At 38.9% G+C, this 11,424-nt stretch overlaps 1 protein-coding gene and 1 non-coding gene across 2 annotated transcripts; one reads left to right on the top strand and one right to left on the bottom strand.

Annotated features, from left to right (window-relative positions):
* The first annotated feature begins 1,252 nt into the window (after positions 1-1,252).
* LOC133977619 (1,25-dihydroxyvitamin D(3) 24-hydroxylase, mitochondrial) lies at positions 1,253-7,601 on the top strand. Its single transcript, XM_062415825.1, has 12 exons — positions 1,253-1,712; positions 1,875-2,065; positions 2,191-2,284; positions 2,374-2,467; positions 2,956-3,047; positions 3,386-3,492; positions 4,862-5,024; positions 5,510-5,676; positions 6,276-6,354; positions 6,581-6,778; positions 6,913-7,024; positions 7,167-7,601. The coding sequence occupies exons 1-11, from the start codon at positions 1,455-1,457 to the stop codon at positions 7,021-7,023; spliced, it is 1,554 nt and encodes a 517-aa protein (XP_062271809.1). The 5' UTR covers positions 1,253-1,454; the 3' UTR covers position 7,024; positions 7,167-7,601.
* A 1,337-nt stretch (positions 7,602-8,938) lies between these two features.
* Positions 8,939-9,011, bottom strand: trnat-ugu (transfer RNA threonine (anticodon UGU)). The gene has a single exon. It is a non-coding gene; the product is annotated as a tRNA-Thr (tRNA).
* Positions 9,012-11,424: the final 2,413 nt, after the last annotated feature.

Here is an 11,424-nt window from a genome sequence, read left to right as displayed (position 1 = left end):
TCATACTTAACAGACACAAGAGTGGTATTGGTCAATTCGTCGAACTCTGCAATACATCAAGAAGCATATTTCTCTGAATGTTGAACATAACTTTAATGATCAAGTGACTGAAACTACTTTTTCAACAGATAATAAAAAAATAAAAAAATAAAATATATCAGCCATCGTGCTCTGAACGTGCAACAGTGAGACTGAGACAGAACCACAAAGGAAACAGAGTTTGTCTTTGGGTGCGTGGGTGGTGTGTTTTTTTTCTTTCTTCTTTTCTTTCTTTCTTTTTTTTTTGGATGGGTGTGGGGTGGGTAAGTCGCGCGCGAGTGTGTGTTACACCTAGGGAGGCTGACTCTTTCCTCAATTTGTTGTAAACAAGAAATCATGGTTCAAGGTTGTTCTGATGCCACCTGAAAGTCTGAATGAGCAGTTTTTACAGGGTAACAACACGGGGCCCCTGCACATGTTATTTAAGTCATGCCAGCTTTGAGAGAGAGGTGTGTGTAACATACGTGTGTGTATGTGTGTGTATGAATGAGAGCAGGGAGAGAAACAAGCAAGAAGTGGTATAAACCCATCAGTTTATCTGGACAAATCAAATCAGATGTTGGATTTTACAACTTTTGGTGAAACTTGCCATCAAAATGTTTCACTCCTTGTTTATCCAGAACTTTTCCATTCTTGCAAAAGCTGTAACAGTTTGGAAAATCAAAACTGTTGCCACACAGAAACAACTGGAAACTTATGAATTGAGTAACAGGTGTCTTTATTAACATGTATTAGAGGAATTGTTAAAACTTCTGCAGGACCGGGGGCATCCTGCATAACTCAAACTAACCTTTTATGTAATTTTAGAGGTTTTTAAACAGAGCTGCATGTGCCACTATTAATCAAGCACGAGATGAGAACTGAAAATGCCCAGTTACCCCCCCCCCCCCATCATCCCTCCACAAAGAACACACACTCCAAAACACAAACAAAGCACACACACACACACACACACACACACACACACACACACACACAATCTGTCAAATATTTGCCCACGGTGCAGAAGTGTGGCAGTAGTAGCTTATTTGCTTTGCCAAAGTTTCGCTTCTTCCGGTCGTGGGTCGCTCTGAAACACGGTTCAAGCGAACCGCGTCACCTCCACTGTGGCCTGTGTGTTTATTTATAAAGTGAGGGGGGGGCAAGGGCACTTCCTCGGTCTATCTGGGGTCATACGATCCTCTCAAAGTGGATCCATAAATGAATGGTGGGCTCGACGGCCACACCATGCAGCACCGATCCCTGATTGGTTCAATGCACGGCAGGAATAAACAGTCTCAGGGTATATATATTGCAGCAAGGTGTGACACTTCTAAGAAACGAGAAACCCCCCAAGATAATAAAGAAGAGCTTCTGTGAAACATTAGATTACTCTCCTACTTTCCTTTTTTTTCCTTACATCTAAACATTTGAGGATGAGGACGCAGATCCAAAAAGTTCCTCAAATTGTTGAGCTGCTGAAAAAGAAGTCTGTGGGGCTGCAGCACTTCAAACCAACATCCTCAGTGTGCGTCTTGGAGGAGAAGGATGCTGTGGAGGCTGCGCGCTGCCCTCACGCTGCCTCCAGAGCTCACAGCCTGGACGCGATCCCGGGACCCACCAACTGGCCTCTGGTCGGCAGTCTGGTTCAACTCCTCCGGAAAGGAGGTCTGACAAGACAACACGAGGCACTGGTAGAGTAAAAACTTGTTCTCTAGTTGTCTTTCACAGCCTTTTTTTTTTCAAGCGTTGCTAGAACAAAAATTATTTAAAATAATTTAAAAAAAACCCATGTCGATTACATTTTATTGTAATTTCTCTGAGTGATTAATGACTATTTTTTTATTCTGCTTTAGGTTGATTATCACAAAAAATTTGGCAAAATATTCCGGATGAAGCTGGGCTCTTTTGAGTCGGTGCACATTGGCTCACCTTGCTTGCTGGAGGCGCTCTATAGGAAGGAGGGAAATTACCCTCAGAGGCTGGAGATCAAACCCTGGACAGCATACAGAGACCTGAGAGACGAGGCTTACGGACTCCTTATCCTGTAAGTAGGCTTTCGAGTGATTTTTATCCCAAAGAAAATGAGCATAACTCGTCAGGACTTGGCTTGAAGTGCATGTAGATCCTTAATATAAAAGCGCGCTGAGTTGAAGCTTTTGTTTTTTTCAGGGAGGGCAAAGACTGGCAGAGAGTGAGGAGCGCGTTTCAGCACAAACTCATGAAGCCCACAGAGGTGGTGAAGCTTGATGGCAAAATCAACCAGGTAAGGCTCTGAAACAAAAGATACTATAGGATTGTTAGATTTGGTTATTCGTGATTGATGACTTACTGTTTCTGCTGGGGGAAAAACAGGTGTTGGTGGACTTCGTCAGCAGAATTGGAAAAATAAACGCCAATGGGAGGATTGAAGATTTGTACTTCGAATTAAATAAATGGTCGTTTGAGAGTAAGTTCATCTATTTTATTATTGATTGAATCTGCAACTAACGATTATTATTTTACTATCAATGTATCTGCTAATTATTTTCTTGATGAAATGTTTTAAATTGAAAAGCTGGAACAAGTGAATGTTTGGCAGTTTTGCTTTGAGTGAAAACTTTGAGACACTTTGACATGAATAGATTATCAAGATTGTTGCCAATTAATTTTCCACTAATCTGTTAATCGATTAAGTTTTAGCTCTACTGTTCAATATTTTTTAAATGTGTATAAAGCTCCTGGAGGTATTAACTGTTTTTATGTATATGAAATGTCTGTTTTTATGTATATGAAATGTTATTTTTGTGTCCTAACTTCAAAAAAGTGATAATTTGTTATGTATTGTTATTAAATGTTACTCTTCAAATCTAATTTAAATATAATGTCTTAGTGAAACTGTGTGTACATTCAGCTCAGGATGTGAATCTCATTCTTTGCTCTGTTTTTCTCATTCAGCCATTTGCCTTGTCCTCTATGACAAGAGGTTTGGTCTGCTGCAAGAAACGGTCAACGAGGAAGCCATGAACTTCATCACAGCGGTGAAAACAGTGAGTCCGCCTGTTATTCTTCTTCTCATAACAGCGGTTTGTAATGTAGGAGATCTGTGAGACACTTAGCCTGTAGAAACAGCCTAGTTCATCAGGTTCACCTCAGCAGAGGTCAGCTGAGCAGTCAGTGATGCAGCAGACTCTGTATTTACTGGGATTTACTGGGGAAAACCAATATCACCCACAGGCATCAGATAATAAGTGTAGGCTCACAAAGGTCTCACAGGGCAGTGGGTGCAAGAATAGACCTTGAAAAAGATTGTGTCAAAGATGTTCACAAAGGCCATGGGGAGGATGATTAGAACAACCATTAACACCTAATCCTTTTTTCTCTTTAGATGATGAGCACTTTTGGCATGATGATGGTCACACCTGTGGAGCTCCACAAGAGTCTCAACACCAAAACGTGGCAGGACCATACCGCTGCTTGGGACCAGCATTTTCAGTACAGGTACAAACACAGAAATAAAATGACGCTGCGCCACAGAACAACAAGATTACAGCCTCCTCCCTCCACTGATGAGTCTCATTTCACTGAGTTCTAGTACACTTTGTCTCCACTCCTCCCTAATGTTTGCACCCCACACCAGTTTGAGTTCAAATCCAGCCAATTGACAGATAGGGAAGAACAGAGGGAGGGTGAATTTGAACCGGGTGCCTCGGAGCTTTGTGTACTTGGCACTCTGTAAAAAGCAGCCAGAGTTGTAGTAAACTGCATGACCTAAGAGGGAGAAATCTGCCAAATATTTGTAGTGGCACGAGGTGGGGGTGAAACACAGAGGGAGGAAGATGATGCTGTTTACTTGGCTCACACACGCCACACATAAACACACACTTTCCCGACATATGGTCACAAACTTCACAAGACAAAATTACTTGTTGGTCCTGTGAGAGCAAGTGTGATTAGTAATTAGTTTATTTAAAATATTTTGAGAAACTGCAGACTGTCAGTCAGTCATTTAAATCTTTTTTGTGTGTGTGTTATGTGTTTTAAATTATGCTCAGGTCTCGTAAGCTAAATCAGATAAATAGACGAGGATCAAACAAGGTCAACAGTGGGACCATGAAGTGCAGCATTCAGATCATATGGACAAAATGTCACTTAAAGTTAAAACATTAGACCCGTTCAATTTAAAACTCACATCAGATAGAAATTGTATGTCATGCAATTGAACCTAGTCACACTCATAAAGTACAATCAATCCATAAATCATACATAGGATAAACAAACTATAACACACTGCAGAAAAAGGACTTTAACTCTTGAGTAACTTAATGCTGCTATCAGTGGAACACATTACCACTGTTTAATTGATTGGATTTACAATTAATGAGTCATAATTTTTCCCAGAGCCTGAGGTGATGTCTTTAGATGTCTTGTTTTGTACGATCAGCTGTCCAATATGCAAAGATATTTAATTTTTACTTAAACTTAAAGCAGCAAATCCTCACATTTGAAATACTGGACCCAGAAAATGTTTGTGTATTTACTGGATAAATTCCTTGAAATTATTGCTGTTTACTCTTCTGTTGATTCACTTATTGTTTCAGCTCTTTGATATATGAGATGTAGCTGCAAATTATATGTCACAAAATGTAACTGGATCAGTTGAAATCAGTAATATATGATAGAAAACCATCTGTTTGGCATAAAATCTCATTAATCTCCAGATTAACTGCATTTACAAAGAGGAACAGGGAATAAAAGTGGGAACTATATGACAGGCAGATACTGAATAAAGGATAAAAGGTTTTTTCATGAAGAGTTGATGCTATTTTGTCTACACCCTGAACCACAACATATTTTAATCCAGCTGTTCTCTTTCCTCAGCCAAAGTCTACATTGACAAGAAGTTGAAGAGAAACGCCGTCAGAGCACCTGACGACTTGATCGGTGACATCTTGCACCACAGTTGCCTCTCCAAGAAGGAGCTGTACGCAGCTATCACAGAGCTACAGATCGGAGGGGTGGAGACGGTGAGCATTATTTTGTATTACTGTACACTGTAAATATCTACTTAATAAAGCTACTTCTGCCTATTCTATCCAGTATTTTATTGACACTTTACGCTCTCTATAAAGAAATATTAAAACATGTATTCTCAGTACACCACTGTGCAAGTGTTTTACCTTTCGCCTATTTCCCTTCGAGTTGAAAAAAGAAAAAAAGCAATTCAACCCCTAAAACAAACAGGTGATGCAGTTACAGTGCTTCAAAAGCGGAAAATGAATGTGGTGTGGATGTAACTGAGGAGCCTTTGAGGAACCCCAAACATTCCTCAGCTCCTTTCAGGACCCCACAGAGGAATGCACTTAGAGAAGCTGCCTCACTAAGTGACATCTCCCTCTGCCCTCTTTCTTCTCTCTCTCTCTCTCTCTCTCTCTCTCTCTCTCTCTCTCTCTCTCTCTCTCTCTCTCTCTCTCTCTCTCTCTCTCTCTCTCTCTGTTTTTATGTTTCTCAGACTGCCAACAGTATGCTGTGGGCTATTTTCAACCTGTCACGTAAGCCCAGCGCCCAGAGGAAGCTGCGGGAGGAGATAAGAGAGGTAGTGCCTCCTGGCCAGGACCCGTGTGGAGAGCACCTCAAGAGCATGCCCTACCTCAAGGCCTGCCTTAAGGAGTCAATGAGGTACAGTTTGATACAGTCACAGAAGGCTACTAAGAAAAATAATTAAAAGCGACTGCTGCCACACATGTTTCAGGTCAAACTACACATCTCATGATCAAGTTAAAAATGGTTGTATCTATACATGACATGACCTAACCTTAGATTTACCTAAAGAGTCAGCAGCTTCAAATTAGACTCCCTGGCTGCATCATGATTTCACCTAGTACCACGGAGATTAAGGTGAAAAACATATACACATGACTGAAACAACCTTCATGAGATATGGTTGCATGACTATTAACAGCCAGAGGTCTCAGCTTAAACTACTGTGTGGTCACGTTCAAATCACTTCCTACCCCCTTAAACGCCCCACTTTCTCCCTTCATCTCGTGCAGTCACAAGTTGTCTAAAATGTTATTTAAGACTAATACCATAACCACATCACCCAGGGAATGCATATGACCTCTGACTGGAGATTATATCTCACCTCATTTGGCTCAGTGGAAAACATCGGAGTATGTTTAGCTCTCGTTAAACAGCTTAGACATGTGTGTCATGCTATGCTGTAACTTCTCGATGGCCATATACCCATGCCTTTTTTTCCTTTCAAATTCTTACAGGTTATCACCATCAGTTCCGTTCACAAGCAGAACCCTGGACAAAGACACTGTGTTGGGAGATTATGCCATTCCCAAAGGAGTAAGTGGCTTAGATCTTATTACGATACACTTAACATAAGCAGATTACATTCCTGTATTTATTTACATTTGACTGAACTATTATTATATAGTAAAAACAGCTCACACTGTACAAAGTTTGAATGCAAGAACTGTATTATAACCTACTGTACTATCTATTTAATTTCTCTGCTCACATCCATTTAGCTGCATACAACTAATAATTTATTATTTTTGTCTATTTACAGACAGTTTTGATGATAAATACCCACGCGCTGGGCTCCAATGAGGAGTATTTTGACGATGGGAAGCAGTTCAAACCTGAGCGCTGGCTGCGGGAGAACAGCACCATCAACCCTTTTGCCCATGTTCCCTTCGGCATCGGAAAAAGGATGTGCATCGGCCGGCGGCTGGCAGAGCTGCAGCTGCAGCTGGCCATGTGCTGGGTAAGATCAGTTCAGTTCATACTTTGTTCACACTTTGACTGTCAGATATCGATTATGGATCTGTAAGACCAAATGATGCTGTCACATGAGTGTCTTGAGCCTTTAATTGACAGTTCCTCCTCTCTGTCCGACAGCTGGTCAGAGACTATGACATTGTGGCAACAGATAATGAGCCGCTCGACGTGATCCATTCAGGACTTCTGGTTCCCAACAGAGAGCTGCCTGTCGCCTTCATCAAGAGATGAGGTAAGAAGAGAACTAATCTCTGCTTATAGCGCTCTACTTCCTTGTCAGATGTTATCTAGTGTTGTCATTCACTGTTCAACACAAAAGGGCATCAATACTGTGTACAAACTAATGAATTATTCCTTCTTTCCTCCCCTCTCAGGCTCCGTATTAAGCTCTTCTGGACATTTTGACAGAAAGTCGATACCTCTGTTGCCATGGCCCTAATGGTGCAGTGACTCCCTGTATTGCTGCTCTGTAAATAGAAAAAAAAGAAAAGAAATGATTATACATGTAATCATGCCAGAAATACCTCAAACTTATTTAAAACTATTACTTTTGACTGTTAATGACTGACCAAAATACCAGTTGTTATGTACAAATTGAATGTTGTACCAAGGCAGCTGCTGTCCTCAAATCTTAATAAGTTTATGTAGATGTCAAAGTCTAACTTTTTGTCTTTGTTTAGTAAGGTCATATGTTTATTTTTCATTGTGTATATAAAGTGCCTTTATAATATTGTAATGATGTACATTGTTTTATGTAGAGACTTATTTTATTCACTGAAGTAAATATATGAATAAATGCATTAAAGCCACATTGACTGTGTTTATTTTCAAACCGGAGCATTGCCAAAACTCACAATTAAATTTGTCCAATATAAAGTTTTTACATCTTGAAGGACTGAGCTAAATAAATATGAAAAAGATTAGTTTTTTCCAACTAAGAATGCATGCTTGTGTTTCTCTTTTCTTTGTTGAACGAGCTCTATTTTCTTCAGAATTTGGACTACACTAAATTATGCAGATTTTACATCGAATACATCTTCTTGACTTTCAGTTTTAGTTTAAGTAAGTTGAGTGTTCAGTAAAAATGTGTTGGGGGTTTTTGTAGGTCAGTGGTCTCCAACCTTTCTGTCTTGTGACACCTTAAAAAGAGGAGCTGTCCACCTTTGACCTCCTCATCACAGGTTACCACATGCTGAAGTTTTTCTTCTCAGATGGTTTCGGTCAAAGGATTTTAGAAGCATGAAGAGAATATAGCATTCAGTATTTGTAAAACATCTGCCTATGATTATATCCTAAAAACCACATTTTCTTAAAATAAGAGAAAAACTGCAGATTCAGTCAGAATTTCAATCTGTGGTCAATCTGTTTCTTGATTAAATTAAATTAGCTTCAGAGTCTTATAACTAGACAGAAGAATACAGGTTGCAGCTGTAGAATGAAGAAAATTACACTTGATTTTTAAGATATTGAAACCAAATTGATTTACACTGGAAATAAGTTAAAATATTCTCACTGCTCTGGCAGATTCAAGACTCAACAGAACTTTTTTGCCTTTTGCTTGTGGAACCAATCATGCTACTGTAAAACGTTTAAGTGGTGGACACTTGTTTTGAGAACTCAAACAACACGCAACAATAACTTGTTAAGAAGGAGATGTTTGCAGTGATCTTCTAACCCCTCAGATTTATCTTGAGGAGCCCCTTGGAGGGCCCCAACCCCTAGAGTAACTGATGAATTTCAACTGAAAACCGCAGCATATTTTGATGTAACAAGCAGAAACATTAATTTATCTTTCAGCTGCATTGAAAAGCAAAAGCAAAGTCAACATGCTTTGCTCCCTGCCAGCAGGAAAAGCTGCATGGTGTCCCTCATTATGTTTTCTTTTGATATATTTTTCACCTTTATTTGACAGTCAAAAGTGCAGGGAGACAAGAAACATGGGTAGAGTGAGAGAATACTGCAGTTTTATGTCTTGGCGAGCTGCCAGAAACCACCTTGTCGGATTGCAGCACATAGAGTAGATGATAGGCAAATTTGTAACTTCTGAAAGGACATTTCACATTGAGTAAATTGTTTTAGAAGCCCCCGAAGATTACTTGTAACAAGACTGCAGAAATTGCTTTCCCTGTGGTGAGGCAGAATTGTCAGGCCCTAGTGAGGATCGAAATCACGACCCCTGGTTTACAAGACCAGTTCTCTAACCACTGAGCTATAGAGCCAAGAGTACTAAAATATCATCCAATCAGAGTCTGAGACAAGTATGACTCACATGGGGACGCAATATCTTCATAGCAAACCACTCAGTTGAAGTCAAAATAGTAGAGGAACATGGTTTTAAATTGCACATGTTGGGTTAAATCACGAAATTACTGTACTTAAATATAATTAGAAGTATTATACAGTAATCCTGTGGAAAGCTGAAAGTGATTGCTCCACAATTTGGTAATAAAATCATTTCACACGTTTCCTGTATTTCACATGAGTGAAAATGACAAATAAATAACAGATGCTGTATATTTTTTGAATATCCATGTAATCTCTTCCAATACAAAAATAAATTGTAATGTTTATTTTAGACACAAGGTAATCTATTAGCCTTGGTTCATAATTAGTGAGGGCCAATGTTAATATGTGTCAAACTAATCCGGAAATCTCAAAATCATGTTACACAATATTATTTTCTATAATTAACGTGGTTGCTTATGTTACCAAAGTGAGTTATGAGATTAGGAGCTTATGCCTCATGTTACTATATTTAGAAAGGGCTTAATTGAAATAAATGATAAACAAAACAACAATAAGTAAACCAAGGTAACAAAGTGGGTGCTGGAGGGGAAACTGTGAAAGCAGGCAAACATTCAATGTCAATGTTTTCTTTTTTTCTGATATGCAATCCAAATAATCAAAGAAAAACAGAAAGAAGTGAGAACAATGAATCTGAATATTTTCTTTCTTTTTTCAGGCCAAAATAAATGTTCATATGGAACAGGTAACAAGGGGTCAAAGGTAAATATTGGTTTATTTTAAGGGGTCACAAGCTAAAACAGTTCACATGCTATTGATGTAAAGGAGAAGACTGATGGAGATCAACGACGATGTCAACCTAAAATAACTATCAGACGGGGAGCTGAAATACGATTTATCAACTACAATCAACTAACACGGGAACATTTTATAGTTTAAGTTCAGCTCATGGTTTTATTTGTTCCAATTTTAACCTCATAACATGTAATCATAGTGACATCTGTGGATTTTATGAAGTAACACAGAAACTGTTTCTGGGAAAACATGCTGCTGTTTAAACATTAATTACCTGGAATGCTAAAATAAATCTACGAATATGCAAAAGTTACAAGTTTCAGCATCAGACTTGTGTACATTTCATATTGGACCACAATTAGCTCCAAACTAGTTGTGATGTCTTGTTAAACATCCTGCTCGTATAGGTACAGATTTAAAACTCAGATTTCAGGTGAGAAACTTCCATTTTCAGTAGATGAATATGAAAAACAACTTTTTAGTGTCAACTCTGCACAGTGAGCCTTAAACATCCAACTGAAGCAACAAAAAACAAATAATGAGCGTTGTTGAGAGGAGAGGGGCTTCAATGCTGTGAGCACCACAAATGATGTTACATTCATCTTTATTGTTTTAGGATGGAGGAAGAAATGTTGAAGACAGATATTTTAAACCACAACTACACTGTCTGCTTGGATGCACACGAGGTAAGTGAGAACACATGTTTTTTATTCTTTTAGTTTGTGTGAATTAACCCTTTAAGTCAACAGCAACAGCTCTAATATGTGTGCGGATGGAAGTTGTACAATACTGCCACCTAGAGGCCAAAATCTGCATGCACTGACTTTTTATTTCATTTTTATTTTATTCTTTTCATTTCATTGAGAGTACAGCTTAATTAGTTTAGATATCTAAATGACTAACTTGCTAAATAATTAAAATACATAAAATGTAAACAGTGTGTTAATATAGGCTAAAGTAAAATATTAAATTCCACACAATTTTATCATTCAGTGCAACACAGGTAAACACACACAAAAAGTTTACTTAAGTCACTTTTTGGAGTATTTACATAGATTTCAATTAATTGCTTGAAAAATTATCCTAACCCCAACACTGAACCCAAAATCTGTGTTTTAGCAACTGGGGACAAATACTTGTCCTCAGTTGAACCAGCTGTCCCCCGTGAACAGGTCATACGTCTGGTTTGTGATTTAATTCAAAAACCCAGACACACCAGATATAACAAGACCGAAAGACACTGTTATTCAGAAATATAAGAACAATCAAAGGCTATAAGCTTACAAAACTGAATGTGGTAATAATAAATACATTAACTAATTAATCAAAATATCTCCAAACAATGCGATGTGTATTACTGTTCATAGAAAAGGAAATGAGCTGTGCTGGCAGGTAGTCTGTGTGTAGTTTGAGCTGCACACTGTCAACCCCTCCCCACACACACACACGCACGCACACGCACACACACACACACACACACACACACACACACACACACACACACACACACACACACACACACACACACACACAGGTCTGCGCCTCCTGTCTACTTGTCATCTTCAGCAGTGACAGGAAACGTCTGTCGCTGCT

The sequence above is a fragment of the Scomber scombrus genome, chromosome 3 (genome assembly GCF_963691925.1).
Source record: "Scomber scombrus chromosome 3, fScoSco1.1, whole genome shotgun sequence".
Taxonomy (NCBI): domain Eukaryota; kingdom Metazoa; phylum Chordata; class Actinopteri; order Scombriformes; family Scombridae; genus Scomber; species Scomber scombrus.
This window is presented reverse-complemented; position numbering and strand designations above follow the sequence as displayed.

Excerpts from the sequence above, each read along its gene's own strand:
- LOC133977619 (XM_062415825.1), top strand. The coding sequence starts at position 1,455 with ATGAGGACGCAGATCCAAAAAGTTCCTCAAATTGTTGAGCTGCTGAAA. Across the intron at positions 5,025-5,509 it reads AGATCGGAGGGGTGGAGACG|ACTGCCAACAGTATGCTGTG; the intron begins GTGAGCATTATT and ends TATGTTTCTCAG. Across the intron at positions 6,779-6,912 it reads TGCAGCTGGCCATGTGCTGG|CTGGTCAGAGACTATGACAT; the intron begins GTAAGATCAGTT and ends TCTGTCCGACAG.